This window comes from Prionailurus viverrinus, chromosome A2, assembly GCF_022837055.1.
Source record: "Prionailurus viverrinus isolate Anna chromosome A2, UM_Priviv_1.0, whole genome shotgun sequence".
Classification (NCBI taxonomy): domain Eukaryota; kingdom Metazoa; phylum Chordata; class Mammalia; order Carnivora; family Felidae; genus Prionailurus; species Prionailurus viverrinus.
Window position 1 is genome coordinate 81,236,250 of NC_062562.1, and position 26,027 is coordinate 81,262,276.

A 26,027-nucleotide genomic window follows, 5' to 3' on the forward strand; every position below is an offset into this window, starting at 1 on the left:
AGACCCAAATAAATAAAATTGGAAATGAGAGAGAAGTTATAACTGACATCACAGAAATCGACTACTATGAACAGTTATATACCAATAATTTGGAAAGCCTAGAAGAAATGGATATTTTCCTAGAAACACAGTCTTCTAAGACTGAATGACAAATAGAAAATCTAAATAGACCAATTATAAGTAATGAAATTGAATTCATAATTTTAAAAAACTCTCAGCAAATAAAAGTCCAGAACCAGACAGCTTCACAGGTAAGTTCTATCAAACATTTAAAGAATAGTAGCAATCATTTTTTAATTACTCCAAAATACTGAAGAAGAAGGAACACTTCCAAATTCATTTTATAGCCCAGCATTACCCTGATACCAAAACCAGATGGAGAAGACTACACACACACACACACACACACACACACACACACACACACAAGATAGTTACAGGCCATTATCCCTAAGGATCATAGATGCAAGAATCCTCAAAAAAAATTAGCAAACCAAATTCAACAACACTAACATGATCATACACCATGATCAAAGTAAGATTAATTCCACAATTGCAAAGATGGTTCAACATCCACAAATCTATCAACATGATACATTACATTAACAAAACCAAGAATAAGAATCATAAATTCATCTTAATAGATGCAGGAAAAACATCTGACAAAATTCAACATTAATTTATAATAAAAACTCTTAAAGTGTGTATAGAGAGAACATACCTCAATATTATAAAGGCCATAAATGACAAACCCACAGCTAAAATCATACTCAAGGTTGAAAAGCTAAAAGCTTTTCTTCTAAGATTGTGAACAAGTATATCAGCTCTCACCTCTTTTCATGAAACAAAGTATTTGAAATCCTAGTCACACCAATTAGGCAAGGAAAAGAAATAAAAGACATCCAAATTAGAAAGGAAGATGTAAAACTGTTATTGTTTGCATGTGACATGATAATTTATAGAGAGAGAACCCTAAAGACTCCACCAAACACTGTTAGAACTAATAAGTTAATTTAGTCAAGTTGCAGGATATGAAATTAACATTCAGAAATCTGTAGCATTTCTATACACTAATAACAAGCTGTCAGAAAAAGAAATTAAGAAAACAATCCCATTTACAATTTCATCAAAAAGAATAAAATATCTGGGAATAAATTTAACCAAGGAGGTATAAGGCCTACTCTGAAAACTATAAGACATTGATGAAAGAAATTGAAGAAGACACAAACAAATGGAAAGGTACATATCATGTTCATAGATTGGAAGAAAAATCTTACTGAAATATATATATTATCCAATCTACAGATTCAATGCAATCCTCATCAGAATACCTATGGCATTTTCCACAGAAATAGAATAAAAATCTTAAAATTTTTATTTTAAAAAAGACCCCAAATAAATAAAAGCAACCTTGAGAAAGAAGAACAAAGTTGTAAGTTTTTCACTCCCTAATTTCAAAGTATACTACAAGCTATAGTGATCAAAACAGTATAGTACTGGCATTAAAAATAGGTAGATGCATAGATCAATGCAGTAGAATAAAGGGTCTAGAAATAAACCCACAATTATATGGCCAATTAATCTATGACAAAGGAGTAAAAATATGCAATGGAAAAAAGACTGTTCAATTAATGATGTTGAGAAAACTGGACAGCTACATGCAAAAGAATGAAACTGGACCACTTTCTTATACCATGTACAAAAATAAAGTCAAAATGGATTAAAGACTTGAATGTGAGTTTGAAAAAATAAAGTTCCTAGAAGAAAACATAAGCATTAAGGTCTTTGACATTGGTCTTAGCAGTATTTTTTGACCAGTCTCCTTTGGCAAGGGCAACAAAGGCTAAAATAAACAGATGGAATTACATCAAACTAAAAGTTCTTGCACAGCAAAGGAAGCCATCAACAAAACAAAAAGGCCACCTGCTGAATGGTTGAAGATATTTGCAAATTATATATCCAGTAAGAGGTTAATATCCAAAATATATAAAGAACCTATGCAATTCAATATCAAAAAAACCCAGGCAACTCAATAATTATTAAAGTTGGATATTATATACATGGGATTTTGCTGTTACTTTTCTTTCTACATTTGCATGTAATGTACATGATAGAGAATAGAGTCAATAATATAATGACTTTGTATTGAGACATATGGTAACTAGACTAATCATGGGGGTATTTTCATGATACATAAAAATATTAAATCACCATGATCTCTACCTGAAGCTAATAGGATATTCTATGTCGACTATACTTATATTAAAGAAACAAAAACCTTTTCAGACACAAGGGTTCAGAAAGTTTACTACCCCCTGAATCCTCTCTGAAAGAACTACTAGAAGATATATTCCTGGAAATTAATCCAAGAAAAATAGGATAGATTCAAGAAAGAGTTTTGATCAAGGAAAAAAAATTAAAGCTTGTAGCTCAGTCTGAATAAGTATTGATTATTCAAAAGTTTTAACAAAAATTTGGAATTAAAGTCCGGATGACCTCAACATGAGGGGTACAGAGGGAGAGTGACAAGAAGAGAAGGAGAATAAGGAAGTAAAATACTGCCAAAGTTCCTAACTTGCTTGGAGTGAGGGTACAGATCTGGGATAACTCTTTTTTTTTCTAAGTTTATGTATTTATTTTGAGAGAGAGACCAAGAGAGAGCATGCAGGGGAGTGGCAGAGGGAGAGGGAGTGAGAGAGAGAATCCCACCAGGCTCCATGCAGTTAGTGCGAAGCCTGATGCAGGCTTGAACCCACACACCGTGAGATTACAACCTGAGCTGGAACCAGGAGTTGGAAGCTTAACCGACTGAGCCAGCTAGGCGTCCCTGGGAAACTCTTAATGTTAATAATAATAATAAAGTTAATAGAAAACTTTATGTGTAAATACGTGTGTTGAAAAATTAGATTAGCCAAATACAGGCCATAAAACTTCTAAAGCATCAGTGTAACTTAGGACACAGGGAGACTTAGTCTCATACATGCCAGGAAAGTAACAAAGAAAACAAAAAAAGAGTAAATAGAAAACAGGAAGCAATGTGTCAGGAATCAATCTAAACTTATCAGTAACCCAATAAATTTGACTGACTTATATTGATTTATTAAATGATATTTTCAAAGTAAGTTTTTAACAGTAAGGTATATATTTGCAGTAACACAAGAAACTGAAAATCAAAGTACAGAAATAAATATACCAGGCAAATGCCACGAAAGAAGGAGGAATATTAAAATCAGATATTTGAATCAGATGAAATAAAATTCAAATTTAAGCTTAAAGGGCTAAAAGGGGACATTTTATGCAACAATATATACGGAACACTTGGCACAATGTATCACACATAATAAGCAATCAAAAAACTTAAAAATTAGTTGTTATTCCACCTATACTTGGTGTTGGGAAATGAGGGAAGTGGTGCTCAAAGAAAATTATATTTGAGTTAATTAATGAGATGTAGAAGAAACACAAAGTTGAAGAGGCCAATGAAACCTAAATTAGATTTTCTAAATAAACCAATGAGTGTCATTAAGAAAAAAGACCATATTAGTTTAAATGATAATTGGATATATTTTAAAAGCACGGAAGTGCTAAAATGGATCTGAGTAATCTTGTTGCAAGCTGTTAAAAGACATCTATTACATCTTACTTATTCTGGTTTGCCTTTGGCCTGGTCTCTAACATTGCTTTCTGTTTAAGCAAATTGTTTTTATACTTTAAAAATATAAACAGGGGCACTTGGGTAGCTCAGTCAGTTGAGCATCGACCCTTGATTTCAGCTCAGGTCATGATCTCACGGTCCATAGGTTTGAGCCCCATCAGGCTCTGTGCTAATAGCTTGGGATTCTCTCTCTCCCTCTCTCTGTCCCTCCCCTGCTCACTCTCTCTCTCTCTCTCTCTGTCTCTCAAAAATATATAAATAAACATTAAAATGTTTTTAAAATATAAACAGTAAAATTTCAAATAATTAAAAAGTAAGTGCTATATTGTTCTGGAACTCCTTCATAGAAATTCTAAACCTTTAATTTTCAGGACATTTACACACCATCTTTGCTTTTGGTTTTACCATCCTTGAGTAGGTTAATAGCCCCCCTCCCCCGCCTCTAAACCAGCTGTCTGTGTGAGCATCCAGAATGTAGTGACTGGCTTCCCTTCCAAGACAGCGTCTTCTTTATTGAGGTCACAGAGAAAACGAAAATGAAATCGGAATCCTTCCAAATTGATTTAATTTCCGACAGCTTGGTACAACGTTGGCCAGTGATTTCTCTGTGGAAGGTATCGAGGAGGCTCTTAACACTGAGATGTTTAGATGCTCACTTTTTCGACCTGTCTGTTCTCCACAACCCTTCCTCAGTAGTTCACCTGATAAACACTGGCCACAAGGCACTCCTGAGTATCTAGGAATTTCTGTGAAATAAGAGAACTCTGACACCCCAAGAAGCATGGCTTGGAGTTATCTGTACTCTAAACACATTCAGGAGCATTAGGGAATTGACAACTCCTCAGGCCTATAAAGTATGCTAAGTAGTATAACTATGTATGAATATATTTTGAAATTCAAAAATAGGAAAATGATGGGGCACCTGGGTGGCTCAGTTGGTTGAGCATCTGACTCTTGGTTTTGGCTCAGGTCATGGTCTCACAGTTTGTGAGTTTGAGCCCTGTGTTGGTCTTTGTGCTGACAGCGTAGACCCCTCTCTCTCAAAAATAAATAAATAAACTTAAAAAAAATAGAAAAATGACTAAATATAGCTTGTTTTGGTATATACATAATAAAATATTGTGTGGCTTATTTATAATGAGTTAATAATAGCCTGGAAAATGTGTACATTACTAATGTAAGTGAAAAAAGGCAGAGTACAAAACCATGTATGTAATATTACAACTATTTGGAAATATACATCTAAAAATATTAGAAATAAAGATACTAAAATATTAATTGTGTTTGTCTCTAGGATAGTGTGGTTATGGGTGATTTTTTTGTCACTCTTCTTATTTTCCAATTTTTCAGTAATGAGAATACTGGTATCATAATAGAAAACAAATAAAATGTCTTTTTTTAATCTTCAAAAAATATTTCCAACTGTATTTCTCTATGTGGGTGTCTTCTCCCAGGCCACAGATGTCACTTTTGTAGAGTCTTCCTCTAATTATTATTTTATTTTGAGAGAAAGTGTGAGTTGCAGAGGGGCAGAGAGAAAGGGAGAGAGAAAGAATACCAAGCAGGCTCCACACTATCAGTGCAGAACCCAACATGGGGATCAAGCCCATGAACCATGAGATCATGACCTGAGCCAAAGTCGGACACTTAACCGACTGAGCCACCCAGGCACCCTGAGTCTTCCTCTAATTAAAAATTAAAAGCAGAGGTGCCTGGGTGGCTCGGTCAGTTAAGTATCCGACTTCAGCTCAGGTCATGATCTCACAGTTTGTGAGTTCGAGCCCCACGTTGGGCTCTGTGCTGACAGCTCAGAGCCTGGAGCCTGCTTCGGATTCTGTGTCTCCCTCTCTCTGTACCCCTCCCCCGCTCATTCTCTGTCTATGTCTCTCTCTGTCAAAAATTAATAAACATAAAAAAAATTAAAAGCAACTAGTGGCAAATACTGCACATGATGGAATACCTAGAATTCCAGTATACCAGCAAGACATAGAAGAGATGCTTGGAGGACAAATTTGCTTTCTCATATTTAATTTTGCTGACTTTTTCAAAGGTCAGAGAGAGAGAGCAGTCTTTAAACTACTAACCTACTTCCAGTTCCCTCCAACTTCCATTGCTTTTCTACTGCCATTCATACCCTATTAAGAGAACTGTTTTATAAAGTTGCTCTGAAGAAGCTCTTTCAAGATATATATTATTTAAAAAAACAGCTTGTCTAAGATTATAGAAAAATTGAGCACAGACAATGGTTTTCTGAAGTCAGCCATGGCTTAGTCTCTGATAGATGATTTACTCTAAAGAAACTAAAATGCGAAGTATTATGTGTTTCAGTGGCATTGCTTGCTAAGTGGATCACACCTACAGCTGACTCAAAATGTCTTTCTTAAAATTGAATGTTATCCAGTGGTGGGTGGGGGGAGGAACAAGAAAAGGCAATATAAACTCAATTAAGCAATTTTATATTGGCTACCTTGTTCCAGAGAAATAGTAGCAAAAATATCTTACATATAACCATTGAACATCAAACCTGTGTATAGACCAACAAGAACAATCTCCATTATGGCCCCTTCAGTGTAAGTTGGTGCTTTTATTAAAAATTGGCTTTAAAAAAAAAATTGGCTTTAAAATTGTTTAGATTTCTAGGGGCACCTGGGTGGCGCAGTATGTTAAGCGTCCAACTCTTGATTTTAGCTCAGGTCATGATCTCATGGTTAGTGAGTTCAAGCTCTACATCGGGCTCTGTGCTGTGTCAGCACAGATTGTCTCTCTCCCTCTCTCTCTCTGCCACCCTCTCTCTCTCTCCCCCCCTCAGAAATAAATAAATAAATATTTAAAAAATAATAAAATAAAATAATTTAGAATTCTTCAGAATAATTTGAGCACCTTCTTGCATTTTCTTTGTTTTTTTTACAGTTATTTTTAATATAATTTATTGTCAAATTGGTTTCCATGTAACACCCAGTGCTCATCTCAACAAGTGCCTTCCTCAATGCCCATCACCCACTTTCCCCTCTCCCCCACCTCCCCATCAACCCTTAGTTTGTTCTCAGTATTATGGTTTGCCCCCCCCCTCTTAACTTTCCCCCCTTCCCCTCCCCCATGGTCTTCTGTTGAGAAATTTTTGTTTGTTTTTAAACTATTGAATTGTTTATTTCTCAAACTACAACTCATCACTATTATAGTAAATTCCATATTTCAGCACTTCACTAGAAACTTCATGGGATAAAATGACCATTGATTGAATTCTGGGACTATAAAAGGAAAGGATGCCTCCTTTTAAAAACACATTAGGGGAGCATCATCTTATATTTTCTAAAAATTCCTCCCTCTTTCCTACCCAGAAGAATTATGTTCCCTCTGACTTAGAATACGTTTCACAAAAATGCTTACAAAGCTAAAGAAGGATTTTATTTAAGCTTATAATTCAAGGTAAGCAGACTGAAGATAGGTTGGCAGTCTGAGTTAATATTGTATGGAGTGGATCTTGTTTTTTCTTAAGCATGTTCATTTTTATTAAAGCAAAACCCACTTGACCATTTAGATAACAAAATAATAAAGCAAGGGGCCCAGGATATTATAGACAAAAATCATAAACAGTACCAAAGACTCATAGATAAAGTACAATTTTTCTTGCAGCTAAGTATCCCCTTGCTTAAAGATTAAGTAGTAACACTTGCATATTGTACTGCAACTCTGTCCAGGACTGTTTCTCTGCTAATTATCATATGAAAAAATAAAAATACTCATTATAATTTAGAAATTCATTTGTATTGCCTCTTTGCCTTACTTTAAAACAAAGATAGCACCACATTTTACAGGGGGGAGAAAAGGAAACTAACGCTTATTGAGACTCTGTCATGTCCCAGGCAGTACATTCTTTTCTCTAAACATCCTCCAGCCTAGGTTATATTTCTGTCTTATTGGTGAGAAAGCTGAGTGCTTTCACCCATTCTGAAGACAATATTCTTTATTAATGTTATTCCAACAAGAGTGTAAATCAACGTAATGCATGTAATAAAAACCTAAAACAAAATTGAATTTGAGTGAAATACAGGGGAACCAATCGAAGAAAAGAATATTTGAAATGCAGTGCATGCAGGAAAGCTGTCAAACAGAGCTCATCCTTTACCTTCACCTAAGCTGTCATGGGAGAGGGAAAAACCTACATGCGAAGGTTGAGAAGGCTTCAGTCGAAGTGCACACCTTGCTAGACCTCTCAGGGCTCATACTCAAGATAAACCTCATGAATATAAATGAATGTGGAAGGGTCTTTACCCTTCTATGGCACATCCCTTATTAAATAATAGAGAATTTATCCCAAATAGAGACCTTATGAATATAATGAACTTATTTAACCTCAGAGAATTCGTAGAGATTAAAAAACCTTATGAATTTGGTAAATGTGGGATTTCTTGGCCAGTCTTTATTCTATATCTTAGCTTAAACCTAAAGTCGCCAACTTTAGGTGATCTAATATATTCTGGAAAATATAATAAAACAAATCTTCATAGGTAATGTGAAATGTTTTATTACCTTTAGAGTCTTTTATGCCAATATTTATAAACAAAAAGATGTGTCTGATTAAATTATGGCTTCTATTGCCTGTGTTCATATTCTTACTATTTTTATCAACCTAGAATGAGATAATTTAAGTTTCCATTCTGAATTATAATACACATAAATTGAATGCCTTTCTTCTTTTTTTTGAAAATTATTTTTTTATTGCAAAGAAGATAGAGTAAAAATCAAAAGTTCTCCCATGCCAACCCCATTTCTCAGAGTTAAAATATACACACATGTTTTTTCAGAAAATTTTCTGTGACCACACACACACACAAACACACACACACACATTACCTGACAGATCACATTTTGTATACTATATTACAACTTGATTTTTTATTTTTTTTTTAATTTTTTTTTCAACGTTTATTTATTTTTGGGACAGAGAGAGACAGAGCACGAACGGGGGAGGGGCAGAGAGAGAGGGAGACACAGAATCGGAAACAGGCTCCAGGCTCTGAGCCATCAGCCCAGAGCCTGACGCGGGGCTCGAACTCACGGACCGCGAGATCATGACCTGGCTGAAGTCGGACGCTTAACCGACTGCGCCACCCAGGCGCCCCTACAACTTGATTTTTTAAAAACTGACAACATTCTCGAATGTATCTTCTAATTAGTAAATATTAATCATTATTTCAAAAAAAAGATGTACCAGTTTATCTAATTGAGCCCCTATTGATAGACAGTATTTTAATGAGATAGACAGTATTTTAATGAAAATTTTTGTATACTTTTTAAAGTATTTTTTGAAAGATAAATTTCTAGGGATGCCTGGGTGGCTCAGTGAGTTAAGCATCTGACTCTTGATCTTGACTCAGATCATGATCTCACAGTTCATGAGATGGACTGCGTTGGGCTCTGCTTGGGATTTTCTCTCTCTCTCTCTCTCTCTCTCTCTCTCTCTCTCTCTCTCTCTCTCCCCCCCTCCCCTGCTCTCTCTCTCTCTCTCAAAAATAAATAAATATTTAAAAAAAGAAAGATAAATTTCTAAAAGAGAAAAGGGAAACTAGAGAATCGGATACGTATGGGTACATATACGTACATGTATGTATGTAATTTTCATTTTGATAGTTAACTACCAAATTGCCCTTCAAAGAATATATCTCATTCTTTTTTTAAGTTTATAAAGGAAATATTTTTTAATTTCAGCTTTCCTCAGGTATCACTGACAAAAAGTTGTGAGAAATGAAAGTGTGTGTCGTGGTGATATGTGTGTATGTTGTGAAAGAACTCCCTCCATCCAGTTAATTAACACATTCATCACCTAACATTTCTCTTTTTTGTGTGAAAAGATTTAATTTCTACTCTCTCATATCGTTCTTAAAAATATTAAACTATGAGCTGATTAAAACATAATTAATTCTATTCTCAAAGCACTCCAACATAGGTGATAGAGAGGTTTCCAGCTAAGAAACTTCTTTAAATTATCTTTGCTTACAAAAATATTCCTCATTTTTTGACACAATAGTGGAAAGTCATACTTTAAAAACCTAAATTAAACATCATTGTGACCTTGCTATATCTAAGGAACAGACTTACCTTAAGGCATTTTATTGATTATTACACTTTTTTTTCTGTATTCCAACTTCAACTCACTCTATTATAAATAATAGATATGACTGTATTTATAATAATATAGGGTTCTTTTTTTTGAGTTAGTCATCAAAGCATAAATATAAATTGCTGTGTTGCAGAGGTGTCTCCCCTGTAGGCAGACGTTCCTTCAAATGCAGTTCACATACAACCACATTTACCTCAGGAAAACATAATTTAAACCATACAAAAGTAACACTCCTTTTCAGGGAAATTGTCATGCCTTCGAAGACACTGCTAAAACTATACAACTCTTCAAATACCACTCCTGGCCTCAAAGATTTGGATATGTTATAATTTTACTTCATGTAATTATTAAGAAACGGCCGGGGACCATATCATTTTTGTAACTAGAAAAGACCCACAACTTTGCACCCTTACCAATCTGGACTCTGAAGTGCGGGGAGTGGAAGGCTTCCTCTGCGGTCCCTCAGGGGTACTTTGTCTCCAACTAAGCTTGACCCAGTATTTATACAAATTCATAAAAGAATGAGCTTGTGCTACAACAGGCTTCTACTGAATTTTTAATAAATGCAAGATAATTTATTCAAATCACTGACACTCTTACAAAATTATTTTTTAGATTTATCTCTGCTTCTTTCTCTTCAAAGCAGACTAAACGTACCATTTCACTTGATTATAAATATTTGGGTTTCTAAAGAAAATAACTTCACTTTTTATCTGCCAATAGTTAGAGTGGGAGAAATAAAGACTAATATAGAGTAAAATTAAATATATTGGACTTTAAAATAAAGATTGAAAAAAACATATAGTCTGAACATATCTCACACAGCTCTGTCTGTGGTAGATGTCTTGAAAATAATTCATTTAGATTCATCTAGAAGAGTTACTCATTCACAACTAATAATGAGAAAAAGACTACTAATCTCATTTTTCACTTGAATAGAGAAGGTTCTTTGAGTCCATGGCAATTCCATCTTTTCAATTCAATTTTTCACTTTAAAAATAAAGCCTAAAAGGAGTCATCATATGCATCATTTATAACCTTAACTTGCTTTGTGGATCAGTAGGCTGAGTGGTTTAATTGGGATAAATGGAGCAAGTAAAAGACCAATGAACCAGTGTGAAATTTTCTTGTATGAGTCAAGAGAGGTTCGTTGTTAATTTACAGTGGCCCAGCACTAGTAAGTTCACAAAGTTATTTTTGAGTTTCTTGAATGATTAATATAACCTGTTAAAAAAAATGGGTATTTCCTAAACATCTTGGTTCTAAATATATTATAAACTTAAAATGGTTCAATATAATCATCCTGACAGTACAGTCTTTAGAATTGTAACTACTAAAATAACAGCAAACTGAGATACAGAAGATCTCAATTTTAGAGCTAAACAGCAGTTGGCCTTAGGCAAGCTGCTTGCCTCTGTGTGTCCTAGTTTCCTCCATCCATGGGAAAGTGAGTTGTGTGAATAGCCATGTCCAGAGTAGACATGACCAGAAATAAATACTAAGGAGAAATGAGTTTAAAAATATTAGATATTTTTATTCTCCTCTGTATATCTGAATATATATATATATTTTGACATGATTTAGTTTAACTCTTGTCTTTTCTTTTTTGGAAAACTTGCTATACTCTTGCCACTTTTACCACTTCACATTCTATAACTAATTTTTAATGTGCAAAATACAAATGCTTATAATTTTATGATACTGTTTTTTCTGGTTCCTTATTTCCTTAGTTCAAATTTGACCCCCCATCTTGATTCTAAGTACCTTGAGAATAAAGACTATCATGTAGTAGACATACTATATGTAATACTGATTAAATGTATCCTTCTACAGAAAAATCGTAATTGTGATGGTTTAAAAAAAGTCTGTTCATTACTTAAGATCTGTTGTACCACATCTTTATTTCAGAATCACTAATTACTAAGTAAATGTTCCTCATTAAAAATAAAGTGTTATGCTCTATAAAGCTTTGACTTAGTATTCCAACTGTTAATGATTCTCATTTTTTTTAAGGTGGGACATCTTGGGAGCTGTCATTGGTACAGAATGTGGAACAGTAGAATCAGGTTTATCAATGGTCTTCCTCAAAGATGGAGAAAGGAAATTATGCACCCCATATATGGACACCACCGGCTATGGGAACCTGAGGTTTTACTTTGTTATGGGTAGGTACATTTTGAACAGATTTTGTTGACCTAAGGCAGAATCCAGGCCAGCCCCTATTCCTGTGGAAGTAAGATTGTTGTCTAACAACATAAAATGAAATTCATGAAATATGAGTTCTACTGGATGAGCAAAAGCTCACACCAGCTTCAGGCCAGCCCTGCTGGAACCATCCTATAAGAGAACTGGTCCTGGCATGCCTTAATAGGCCTGGAGATAAATGCCTTCACTCCACCTCTCCCTCAGTGGTCATAGCTGAAAAGACAACGGTAAAGAAGCTGAGAACAAATTAACTCCTTTGTCCAAAGCCCTTGGCTTCCCCCAGAAATCATCAAAGCAAGTCATTTGTTTCCATGGATATATCATCATTGCATAACTGGTTTTTTTTTTTTTTTGTGGGAAGCCAAGAAACAAGTTTATAATACTTTAATAATACTCTCAACTTTCTAATATGTGGCAAACACCCAGAGAAAGTGTTTAGAAGTTGTTGTGTTTTCTTCCTCCAGATTATTGTAGAACAAATAAGTGGGTAAACATTTAGAAAAACACCCAGGGAAGAATTAGCGCATTGAAATGTGGGACCTCTCAAATGTATCGTGTTAGTTACATATTCTCTCGCTGAATGTCCTTCCAGAAATGTGAGTAGGTGTCACATGCCTTCCTTGTTGATTGACTGGAAAAGCACAGGCAACACCTGGAAGTGAAAGAGGAAATAAACATTTACCACCTTTGAACTTACTTGCAAAGATGTCAGTTCATCAGGACAAACAGGCCCCCTGAGTCCAGGCTTCAGCACTGGCTGTTTATTTCTCTCATACATTCCTCACTTCCCACAGCTCGGAGTGATATGGGAAACTGTAGATTATGTCATGCTCTGAAACACTGGCTGCTTGATGCTACTTCATTTTTAATGATGATCTGTTTGATAACAGGGAAGTTGTGGATATAAAATATGATAATGTCATCTTCATACATTAAGGATAGCCCCACCTTGACTCTGAAATGGTTTGTATATTGAAAGACCCAGAGTTCATTTTCTTTACCTAATTAGAATTCAAAGTGGCTCTCATTTTATGAAGAGAGATTCCTGGGAAACCTTAACCTTCCCCTCAAAAAAGTTGTAATAAACATTCAGCATGTCAGTACTTCTAATTTTAAGCATTTAACCTTTTCACCATTTTTCACATAATATATTTGAATTCTTGCTTTTTTTCATAGTAGATTATGCTACATCAATCCAATTCAGTGCCTTTGTAAGACATCATCATGTTTATATAAGTGCCTTTGTAGAAAAGATTTAGTCATCTTTAATTCTTTTGGAAACAAAGCAGATTATTAATGAAGCAATTAAAATAATATTGACAACGAGGAAAAAAATTCATCTGAATGAGCCTAAAATACATTATCCCAAATAAAAGCATCTCCATATTATTTAAAAAATTAATGAATTGCGACTGAATATAGAGCACCAAGCTAGGATATGTGGGGAATACAATTGAGGGTAATAGTGGCACCTGAATCTCAGAGGTGCTGATCAATGAATGAATACATGCAAGTCCCTTAAAACAGTGCCCAACTGGGGTGCTTGGGTGGCTCAGTTGGTTAAGCGTTTGACTCTTGATTTAAGCTCAGATCATGATCTCAAGGTTCATGAGTTCAAGCCCCACATGGGGCTCAGTGTTAACAGCACAAAACCTTCTTGGGATTCTCTCTACCATTCCTTCCCCTCTACCTTTCAAAATGAATAAACTTTTAAAAATGGGTTAAAAAACATTGCTTAATGAAAATAAGTAAGACCAATATACCTTTTTTATATATTTATAAAAATTACTTAGATCCCTTGCCCACAAGTAACATCTAAAAGTCAGAGATAGACAATTACCATATGATTTCACTCATACGTGGAATTTAAGACACAAACAAGCAAAGGAAAAAGAGACAAAGGAAGAAACAGACTCTTAATTACAGAGAACAAATTGATGGTTAACCAGAGGGGAGGTGAGTGGGCAGATGGGCTAAGTAGGTCATGGGGATTAAGGAGGGCACTTGTCATGATGAGCACCAGGTGTTGTACAGAAGTGTTGAATCACTATATTGTACACCTGAAACTAATTTATCACTATATGTTAACTACACTGAGATTTTAAATAAAATGTTTATTTTATTTATTTATTTTGAGAGAGAGAGTTAGAGAACATGAATAGGGGAGGGGCAGAGAGGGAGAGGGAGAATCCTAAGCAGGCTCTTTGCTGTCAGCACAGAGCCCAATGCAGGGCTCAGTACAAACCATGAATTTGTGGCCTGAGCTGAAACCAAGAGTCAGAACCTTAACCGACTGAGCCACCCAGGCGCTCCTGGAATTTAAATTTTTTTTTACAAAAAGAGAAAGAATGTAGGGGCGCCTGGGTAGCTCAGTTGGTTAAGTGTCCGACTTTCGCTTAGGTCATGATCTTATGGTCCATGAGTTCGAGCCCCGCATCAGGCTCTGTGCTGATAGCTCGGAGCCTGGAGTCTACTTTGAAATCTGTGCCTTCCTCTCTTTCTGCCCCTCCCCCACTCACGCTCTGTGTGTGTCTCTCTCTCTCAAAAATAAATACACATTAAAAACATTTTTTAAAAAGAGAATGTAATGGGCTGTAATGAAATGAAAATGCTATGACAGTGCCAAGGACACTGTAGGTCACTTCAGCTGAGGGATATGAAGAGCAACATTTCATGAGGGAGATGGCATTTGAACTTGTCCTTGAAGAATGGATATAATTTAAACCTTAAGGGATATGAAACTAATAGAACACTGTTCACTATATTTGAATAAAAACTTTAAACACACAAAAAAATTATAACTTACACCTAAGGAAGTAATAGTTCTCTCAAAAGGAAGATGATAGTTCTCTCAAAAAATAGGGAGATAAGGGACATTTTATTTTATACAAAAGTTAGAATAAAAATTGTAATATAAAAAAATCTGTTCTTACACTTCTGCCATTATATGAATGGGATAGTTTAGAGTCATATTTAAAAATGAAGAGTTATGGGGCGCCTGGGTGGCTCAGTCGGTTAAGCCTCCGACTTCAGCTCAGGTCACGATCTCACGGTCCGTGAGTTAGAGCCCCGCGTCGGGCTCTGGGCTGATGGCTCAAAGCCTGGAGCCTGCTTCCAATTCTGTGTCTCCCTCTCTCTCTGCCCCTCCCCCGTTCATGCTCTGTCTCTCTCTGTCTCAAAAATAAATAAACGTTAAAAAAAATAATAAAAAAAATAAAAATAAAAATGAAGAGTTAAGAATATTTTTTTTATTTTTATTTTTTTTATTGATTCAAGTACCAATTTATTTTCTTTCAATATATGAAGTTTATTGTCAAATTGGTTTCCATACAACACCCAGTGCTCATCCCAAAAGGTGCCCTCCTCAATACCCATCACCCACCCACCCTGCCTCCCACCCCCCATCAACCCTCAGTTTGTTCTCAGTTTTGAAGAGTCTCTTATGCTTTGGCTCTCTCCCACTCTAACCTCTTTTTTTTTTCCTTCCCCTCCCCCATGGTTTTCTGTTAAGTTTCTCAGGATCCACCTAAGAGTGAAAACATATGGTATCTGTCTTTCTCTGTATGGCTTATTTCACTTAGCATCACACTCTCCAGTTCCATCCATGTTGCTACAAAGGGCCATATTTCATTCTTTCTCATTGCCACGTAGTACTCCATTGTGTATATAAACCACAATTTCTTTCTCCATTCATCAGTTGATGGACATTTAGGCTCTTTCCATAATTTGGCTATTATTGAGAGTGCTGCTATAAACATTGAAGTACAAGTGCCCCTATGCATCAGTACTCCTGTATCCCTTGGGTAAATTCCTAGCAGTGCTACTGCTGGGTCATAGGGTAGGTCTATTTTTAATTTTTTGAGGAAGCTCCACACTGTTTTCCAGAGTGGCTGCACCAGTTTGCATTCCCACCAACAGTGCAAGAGGGTTCCCGTTTCTCCACATCCTTGCCAGCATCTACAGTCTCCTGATTTGTTCATTTTGGCCACTCTGACTGGTGTGAGGTGATATCTGAGTGTGGTTTTGATTTGTATTTCCCTGATGAGGAGCGACGTTGAGCATCTTTTCATGTGCCTGTTGGCCATCCGGATGTCTTCTTTAGAGAAGTGTCTATTCATGTTTTCTGCCCATTTCTTCACTGGGTTATTTGTTTTTCGGGTGTGGAGTTTGGTGAGCTCTTTATAGATTTTGGATACTAGCCCTTTGTCCAATATGTCATTTGCAAATATCTTTTCCCATTCCGTTGGTTGCCTTTTAGTTTTGTTGGTTGTTTCCTTTGCTGTACAGAAGCTCTTTATCTTCATAAGGTCCCAGTAGTTCATTTTTGCTTTTAATTCCCTTGCCTTTGGGGATGTGTCAAGTAAGAAATTGCTACACCTGAGGTCAGAGAGGTCTTTTCCTGCTTTCTGTTCTAGGGTTTTGATGGTTTCCTGTCTCACATTCAGGTCCTTTATCCATTTTGAGTTTATTTTTGTGAATGGTGTGAGAAAATGGTCTAGTTTCAATCTTCTGCATATTGCTGCCCAGTTCTCCCAGCACCATTTGTTAAAGAGACTGTCTTTTTCCATTGGATATTCTTTCCTTCTTTGTCAAAGATTAGTTGGCCATACGTTTGTGGGTCTAGTTCTGGGGTTTCTATTCTATTCCATTTGTCTATGTGTCTGTTTTTGTGCCAAAACCATGCTGTCTTGATGATTACAGCTTTGTGGTAGAGGCTAAAGTCTGGGATTGTGATGCCTCCTGCTTTGGTCATCTTCTTCAAAATTACTTTGGCTATTCAGGGCCTTTTGTAGTTCCGTATGAATTTTAGGATTGCTTGTACTAGTTTCGAGAATGCTGGTGCAATTTTGATTGGGATTGCATTGAATGTGTAGATAGCTTTGGGTAGTATTGACATTTTGACAGTATTTATTCTTCCAATTCATGAGCACAGAATGTTTTTCCATTTCTTTATATCTTCTTCAATTTCCTTCATAAGCTTTCCATAGTTTTCAGGATACAGATCTTTTACATCTTTGGTTAGATTTATTCCTAGGTATTTTATGCTTCTTGGTGCAATTGTGAATGGGATCCGTTTCTTTATTTGTCTTTCTGTTGCTTCATTGTTAGTGTATAAGAATGCAACTGATTTCTGTACATTGATTTTGTATCCTGCAACTTTGCTAAATTCATGTATCAGTTCTAGCAGACTTCTGGTGGAGTCTATCAGATTTTTCATGTATAATATCATGTCATCTGCAAAAAGTGAAAGCTTTACTTCAACTTTGCCAGTTTTGATGCCTTTGATTTCCTTTTGTTGTCTGATTGCTGATGCTAGAACTTCCAACACTATGTTAAACAACAGCGGTGAGGTGGACATCCCTGTCGTCTTCCTGATCTCAGGGAAAAAGCTCTCAGTTTTTCCCCATTGAGGATGATGTTAGCTGTGGGCTTTTCATAAATGGCTTTTATGATCTTTAAGTATGTTCCTTCTATCCCGACTTTCTCAAGGGTTTTTATTAAGAAGGAGTGCTGACTTTTGTCAGATGCCTTTTCTGCATCGATTGACAGAATCATATGGTTCTTATCTTTTCTTTTATTAATGTGATGTATCACATTGATTGATTTGCGAATGTTGAACCAGCCCTGCATCCCAGGAATGAATCCCACTTGATCATGGTGAATAATTCTTTTTATATGCCGTTGAATTCGATTTGCTACTATCTTATTGGGAATTTTTACATCCATATTCATCAGGGATATTGGCCTGTAGTTCTCTTTTTTTACTGGGTCTCTGTCTGGTTTAGGAATCAAAGTAATACTGGCTTCATAGAATGAGTCTGGAAGTTTTCCTTCCCTTTCTATTTTTTGGAATAGCTTGAGAAGGATAGGTATTATCTCTGCTTTAAACGTCTGGTAGAACTCCCCTGGGAAGCCATCTGGTCCTGGACTCTTATTTGTTGGGAGATTTTTGATGACTGATTCAATTTCTTCACTGGTTATGGGTCTGTTCAAGCTTTCTGTTTCCTCCTGATTGAGTTTTGGAAGAGTGTGGGTGTTTAGGAATTTGTCCATTTCTTCCAGGTTGTCCAGTTTGTTGGCATATAATATTTCATAGTATTCCCTGATAATTGCTTGTATTTCTGAGGGATTGGTTGTAATAATTCCATTTTCATTCATGATTTTATCTATTTGGGTCATCTCCGTTTTCTTTTTAAGAAGCCTGGCTAGACGTTTATCAATTTTATTTTTTCAAAAAACCAACTCTTGGTTTCATTGATCTGTTCTACAGTGTTTTTAGATTCTATATTGTTTATTTCTGCTCTGATCTTTATGATTTCTCTTCTTCTGCTGGATTTAGGCTATCTTTGCTGTTCTGCTTCTGTTTCCTTTAGGTGTGCTGTTAGATTTTGTATTTGGGATTTTTCTTGTTTCTTGAGATAGGCCTGGATTGCTATGTATTTTCCTCTCAGGACTGCCTTCGCTGCATCCCAAAGTGTTTGGATTGTTGTATTTTAATTTTCATTTGTTTCCATATATTTTTTAATTTCTTCTCTAACTGCCTGGTTGACCCATTCATTTAGTATGGTGTTCTTTAACCTCCATGCTTTTGGAGGTTTTCCAGACTTTTTCCTGTTGTTGATTTCAAGCTTCATAGCATTGTGGTCTGAAAGTATGCATGGTATGATCTCAATTCTTGTATACTTATGAAGGGCTGTTTTGTGACCCAGTATGTGATCTATCTTGGAGAATTTTCCATGTGCACTCGAGAAGAAAGTATATTCTGTTGCTTTGGGATGCAGAGTTCTAAATAGATCTGTCAAGTCCATCTGATCCAATGTATCATTCAGGGCCCTTGTTTCTTTATTGACCGTGTGTCTAGATGATCTATCCATTTCTGTAAGTGGAGTGTTAAAGTCCCCTGCAATTAAAACATTCTTATCAATAAGGTTGCTTATGTTTGTAATTGTTTTATATATTTGGGGACTCCCGTATTCGGCGCATAGACATTTATAATTGTTAGCTCTTCCTGATGGATAGACCCTGTGATTATTATATAATGCCCTTCTTCATCTCTTGTTACAGCCTTTAATTTAAAGTCTAGTTTGTCTGATATAAGTATGGCTACTCCAGCTTTCTTTTGACTTCCAGTGGCATGATAAATAATTCTCCATTCCCTCACTCTCAATCTGAAGGTGTCCTCAGGTCTAAAATGAGTCTCTTGTAGACAGCATATAGATGGGTCTTGTTTTTTTATCCATTCTGATACCCTATGTCTTTTGGTTGGCACATTTAGTCCATTTACATTCAGTGTTATTATAGAAAGATATGGGTTTAGAGTCATTGTGATGTCTGTAGGTTTCATGCTTGTAGCAATGTCTCTGGTACTTTGTCTCACAGGATCCCCCTTAGGATCTCTTGTAGGGCTGGTTTAGTGGTGACGAATTGCTTCAGTTTTTGTTTGTTTGGGAAGACCTTTATCTCTCCTTCTATTCTAAATGACAGACTTGCTGGATAAAGGATTCTTGGCTGCATATTTTTTCTGTTCATCACATTGAAGATCTCCTGCCATTCCTTTCTGGCCTGCCAAGTTTCAGTAGAGAGATCGGTCACGGTCTTATAGGTCTCCCTTTATATGTTAGAGCACATTTATCTCTAGCTGCTTTCAGAATTTTCTCTTTATCCTTGTATTTTGCCAGTTTCACTATGATATGTCATGCAGAAGATCGATTCAAGTTATGTCTGAAGGGAGTTCTCTGTGCCTCTTGGATTTCAATGCCTTTTTCCTTCCCCAGATCCAGGAATTTCTCAGCTATTATTTCTTCAAGTACACCTTTCAGCACCTTTCCCTCTCTCTTCTTCCTCTGGAATACCAATTATGCGTATATTATTTCTCTTTAGTGCATCACTTAGTTCTCTAATTTTCCCCTCATACTCCTGGATTTTTTTTATCTTTTTCTCAGCTTCTTCTTTTTCCATAATTTTATCTTCTAGTTCACCTATTCTCTCCTCTGCCTCTTCAATCCGAGCCGTAGTTGTCTCCATTTTATTTTGCAACTCATTGATAGCATTTTTTAGCCCCTCCTGGCTGTTCCTTAGTCCCTTGATCTCTGTAGCAAGAGATTCTCTGCTGTCCTTTATACTGTTTTCAAGCCCAGAGATTAATTTTAGGACTATTATTCTAAATTCACTTTCTGTTATATTGTTTAAATCATTTTTGATCAGTTCGTTAGCTGTTGTTATTTCCTGGACGTTTTTCTGAGGGGAATTCCTCCGTTTCGTCATTTTGGATAGTCCCTGGAGTGGTGTGGGACTGTGGGGCACTTCCCCTGTGCTGTCTTGAACAACTTGCATTGGTGGGCGGGGCCGCAGTCAGACCTGATGTCTGCCCCCAGCCCACTGCTGGGTCTATAGTCAGACTGGTGGGTACCTTCTCTTCCCCTCTCCTAGGGGTGGGATTCACTGTGGGGTGGTGTGGCCCGTCTGGGCTACTTGCACACTGCCAGGCTTGTGGTGCTGGGGATCTGGCGTATTAGCTGGGGTGGATCGGCAAGGTGCACAGGGGCGGGAGGGGCAGGCTCAGCTTGCTTTTCCTTCGGAGATCCACTTCGGGAGGGGCCCTGCAGCACCGGGAGGGAGTCAGACCCGCCGGAGGGATGGATCCACAGAAGCACAGCATTGGGTGTTTGCACGGTGACGGGAACTGGTTCCCTTTGGGATTTTAGCTGGGGGATGGGCAAGGGAGATGGCGCTGGTGAGCGCCTTTGTTCCCCGCCAAGCTGAGCTCTGTCATCCAGGGCTCAACAACTCTCCCTCCCGTTGTCCTCCAGCCCTCCCGTTCTCCGGGCAGAGCTGTTAGCTTATAACCTTCCAGAAGTCAAGTCCCTCTTGCTGTCGGAACACACTCAGTCTGGCCCCTCTGCTTTTGCAAGCCAGACTAGGGGCTCTGCTTGGCCAGCGGGCTGCCCCTCTGCCCGGCTCCCTCTGGCCAGTCCGTGGAGCGCTCACCGCCTCTCCGCCCTTCCTACCCTCTTCCGTGGGCCTCTCGTCTGCACTTGGCTCTGAGACTCCGTTCTGCTAGTATTCTGCCGGTTTTCTGGGTTATTTAGGCAGGTGTAGGTGGAATCTAAGTGATCAGCAGGACGCGCGGTGAGCCCAGCATCCTCCTACGCCGCCATCTTCCCAGGATCCTCCAAGAATATTTTTAAAAATTTAAGGGTTTGAAGGGAGAAGAGAATGCCAAGCAAAGCCAGTATTTTTGGGAAAAAAAAAGCAATTATAAATTGGCATGACATGTTTGAGGCAGGTGAATTTTCCCAGTATAACTGAATGGAAGGATAGAAGGGGAGCAGGAAAAGGGAACTGGAGACGAGTGGTGGTTTTCTTTAATATCTACTAAGAGGAGTTCAGATTCTCTTTCTCTAGGCAGCATGCAGCCATCAGATGATTTCTGTCAGTTCTGTGACACATTCTCATCTGTGTTTTAGAAAGATAACTCTGGCACAAGTGTGAAGGAAAGACTGAAATGGTCAGAAATTAGAGAACAGGAGACCAGTTAAGGTTAGGTAGGGTTGCCAGAGTGAAAGGAAGAAAAACAAAATAGCTTTTTAAATTTTTTTTAAATTGAGGTATAATTGACATACAATATCCTATTAGTTTCAAGTGTACACCATAGTGATTCGATAGTTTCATTTAAAAATAATTTCTATGATGATCTTAGTTACCATCTGTCACCATACAATTATTACAATATTTTTTACTATATTCCCTATGCTGTACTTTTTATCCTCATGACTTATTTATTTTAAATTTTTTTTTCAACGTTTATTTATTTTGGGGACAGAGAGAGACAGAGCATGAACGGGGGAGGGGCAGAGAGAGAGGGAGACACAGAATTGGAAACAGGTTCCAGGCTCTGAGCCATCAGCCCAGAGCCTGACGCGGGGCTCAAACTCATGGACCGCGAGATCGTGACCTGGCTGAAGTCGGACGCTTAACCGACTGCGCCACCCAGGCGCCCCATGACTTATTTATTTTATAACTGGAAGTTTGTACCTCTTAGTCCCCTCTACTTATTTAAATCTGAATTTCAGATAAAGAACAAATAATTTTTTGTATAAATATTGTTCATGCAATGTATTTTATCTGGCAACACTAAGTTAGGAGACCATTGCACTAGTCCAAGCAACAAAAGAATATGGCAGTGACAGTGGTAACAATGTGAAGGAGGGAACAGAAAATAAGTAGCTGAAGAGAAGGAACCAACAATTGAGGTTCACACCCAAGTGACTATGGGGATTATGAGGACGATATTGGAAAGGACAGAGATTTCTTTCTTGGGTGAGTAGAAGAATGGTACCATTTCCTAAAATAGGAAATGTCCAAAAATAAATAAAGAGTAAATATGGACTAGAAGATTCTGACATTAGGTGTGTTGAGGTTGAGGCTTCCAGAAAGCATATGAAGGTGGAAATTCTCATCAGCGTCTGAATCAGATTTGAAAATCATCAGCATCCAGGTGACAGTTGGAGCCACTAGAGTTGCTGTGTTCTCCCAAACAGAAGGCAGAGTAAACAAAGGGCATGAAAAAGGCTCAGTGAGAACCCTCATCTAGTTAAAGGTAGAAGGCATATACATAGACAAAGGATACTGAGAAAGGACATAAAGATATGTGGGAGGAAGGTGCCATTCTGCACTGAAGAAGGAAGGGAAGAGTGTGGTTTGGGGGTGGGGATCAGCAGTGCAGGGAATGCCACAGAGAGGCCAACCAGGATAGGGGCTGAGAGCCCCCCCCCCCCCACTGACTTCGGAGAGAGTATCCCCCATATTGTGGTGCATGGGAAACCCAGGTATGTAAAGTTAAAAGAAATAAAGACATGTGTCACTGAAAAAGAACCATTCCTTCAAGAAATTCATCGGTAAATGGAAGAAAAGAAATGGGGTCTAAGATCTTGAGGTTTAGAAAACAGAATCTAACAAAGGTGGTTTTCACATAGGATAGGATTTAATAGGACAGAACAGTAGGGTAAGATTGGGTAAGATAAGACTGGACCTGTAGAAAGACTTTAAAACTTTGGTAGCTGATGGAGAAGAAAGCAATATGGGAAGAGATCTAAGATTTGGTAGACAATTTATAATGGCACCTTAGGAAAATCAGTGCCTGGTTGTTAATCTAAGGAAGATCATACTCCCTTCCTGTCTGGCCCTGCCTATATGTTCTTCCTGGTTTCATCCCTGGGTTCATATCCATCTACTGTGCCTATTTCTGGAAAATTTGCTCAACTTTCAAAATTCAGTTCTGGTCTATTTCCTTCATTCATACATTCATTCATTCATTCAACAGAAATTCATGGAGGGCCAGTATCCAACACTGTTCTTAGAACCAGAATGCAGTGAATACGACAAAAATAACCTAACGTACATCATTCATTCATTATTCCTTCAACATATTTATTGAACATCTCCCATAGCCCACACTGTATTTATTTTCTCTGAATTTTGACTGCAATTATGGCAGCACAATACAGTTTACCACTAATTATTCTTCTTTGGTGTATATTAACCTTGTTTTCTTTGCTAAATTACAAATTTTTTGAGGTTGGGGCCTATTTTCCCTTAAGCCCAATGCCCTATACATAGTAAATAACAAAATCACTTTCCCAATATAAATAAGTATCTTAAAAGCTACTTAAAACAGGACTCAAAATATTTTAAAACTGACTGTCCATCTAGTATTTATTGAAATCTTCTATACTTGAATTGCTGTACAAAATGCCCCTTGAGTCATACCTTTCCACAATACATCAAAGCGAATGAAACTGAAGAAGGAATCTGTATCTTTCTGTACGAGCTGCTGTCACAGAAACTTCACAGAACTGATAAATTGCCCCCAGAGGGATCTTTTAGATAAAGTCTGTCATCCTTTTAAAGTCTTGGCTCCTTTTGGACTTTCTTCTTCTGTCATTCTGGGCTGGATGAGCTCTCAAGTGTGTTTCAGCTCCCTCTGAAAGGCAGGTGAAGTTCACGAACTGTTCTTAAGAGAGCAGAGATTTACAGGGAACAAATCAATGAAATTAGAGAGTACTGATGGTTCATTCCCTATGTCTCTGGGTATGTTGCTTAAATCCACACTGCCTGTGACTTTTCACCTTTTCTTTGTTCTTTTTTGTAAGTCTTTAATATGTCCTTAATAAAGAAGTTACATTTTTTTAGATGGGAATTTAGTTTTCATGCAGATCTTTTCCCCCAGAGACAGTCGTTTAGGATGACTTTTCATAGCTATATTTAACCATAATATAGAAGTATGTAAGGAAATGCTAAAAATTATGACAGCAGATATCAGAATCCTGAAGCTTTTCTCTACCATTTGTTGCCCTTAAACAAGGACATCCAGGGGCGCCTGGGTGGCGCAGTCGGTTAAGCGTCCGACTTCAGCCAGGTCACGATCTCGCAGTCTGGGAGTTCGAGCCCCGCGTCAGGCTCTGGGCTGATGGCTCAGAGCCTGGAGCCTGTTTCCGATGCTGTGTCTCCCTCTCTCTCTGCCCCTCCCCCGTTCATGTTCTGTCTCTCTCTGTCCCAAAAATAAATAAACGTTGAAAAAAAAAATTAAAAAAAAAAAAAAAAAAAAAAAAAACAAGGACATCCTAACATCTGTTAGGTTGAGGGTAACATTATCACCATATCTTCAGATTAGTTAACTCAATAAAATTTATTATATGCCAAGTTATATATGTCTAACAGGTGTAACATGCTATATTTCTATGCTTTATGACTACCACCATCCAAGTTACTTCTGTTATTATGATCCTTCTTATGCTAATTAAGGTCTAGCTTTCTTACTTAAAACATCACATATTAGCAATTTCTCCTGATCGACCCCAATAACCCAGGATGAAATGGAGCTAGACATTCCTCCTTTCCTTCCTCCCTCTCTCCCTCCCCCACTGCTCCATCAGTCCATCTTTCTTTTCTTTTCTTTTTTCTTTTCTTTTTTCTTTTCTCCTCTCTTCCTTTTTCATTCTTTCTCTTTGTCTCTTTCTCTCTTTCGTTCTTCCTACAGATGGTGTTCTAGAGTTTTGAGGTTGCCTTACTGTCACCATAGAGTATTAGCAGCAGAAATTGCCTATAGATGAAAATTAACATTAATGGTGATTAATTTAAAAACTGGAGGGCATTTTTTGAAAAAGTAATAAAATTAAGAGTTAACGTTATAATTTTTGGACCATAAGGATAGAATATTTTCCAGGAAATTCATGTACATACCTACATTCCTGCTATTGTGATTGCTGCTGTTATGAATGATAATGGTAGGTGGGGAGACGTTTCTGGTTACACATGTAATCCTTTAAAATCCAGTTTCTGCAGACAGTTCATAGAAGCCAGCAATAGTAAGGATTATTGGCTGAATGCAGTAGTGAAAAGAATAGAGGGTCAAGGGCTAAAAGACATACCATTGACTCATGGCTTTTCCACCAATTAGTTGAATGGTTTTCAGTTTCAGGTACCTGTTCTGTTACTCAGTTTTGTCATCAGGATGATCTTAGTTACTTCTCAGTTCTAATGTTCCATTGTTTCATTTGACTGTAAAGTAGAGTGATACAGAATATTTATAGTTTGCACTCTCCGACAACCAAATGAGGTACCAGAAGTAAAAACGAAAAATGTAAGATGAACTGCATTTAAAATACAAATACCAAATATATGCTAAACTATTGAAGATACTGTGTGCAACAGTTTAAATATTACCACTTCAGGGGCGCCTGGGTGGCGCAGTCGGTTAAGCGTCTGACTTCAGCCAGGTCACGATCTCGCGGTCCGTGAGTTCGAGCCCCGCGTCGGGCTCTGGGCTGATGGCTCGGAGCCTGGAGCCTGTTTCTGATTCTGTGTCTCCCTCTCTCTCTGCCCCTCCCCCGTTCATGCTCTGTCTCTCTCTGTCCCAAAAATAAATAAAAAACGTTGAAAAAAAAATTAAAAAAAAATAAATATTACCACTTCAGAAATAGTTGATCATTTTTAAAAAACCATTATCAATAGGTTCCGAATTTTGGCCATTAAGACCTTAAATGT

General features: G+C 37.3%; 1 protein-coding gene across 1 annotated transcript in view; it reads left to right on the plus strand.

The window, feature by feature from the left end:
* Positions 1-26,027, plus strand: part of RELN (reelin) — a 535,267-nt gene that overhangs the window by 329,456 nt on the left and 179,784 nt on the right. Inside the window, exon 12 of the mRNA XM_047850601.1 lies at positions 11,790-11,941. Within this exon, the coding sequence (XP_047706557.1) occupies positions 11,790-11,941 (152 nt within the window). The remainder of the gene's footprint in view (positions 1-11,789; positions 11,942-26,027) is intronic.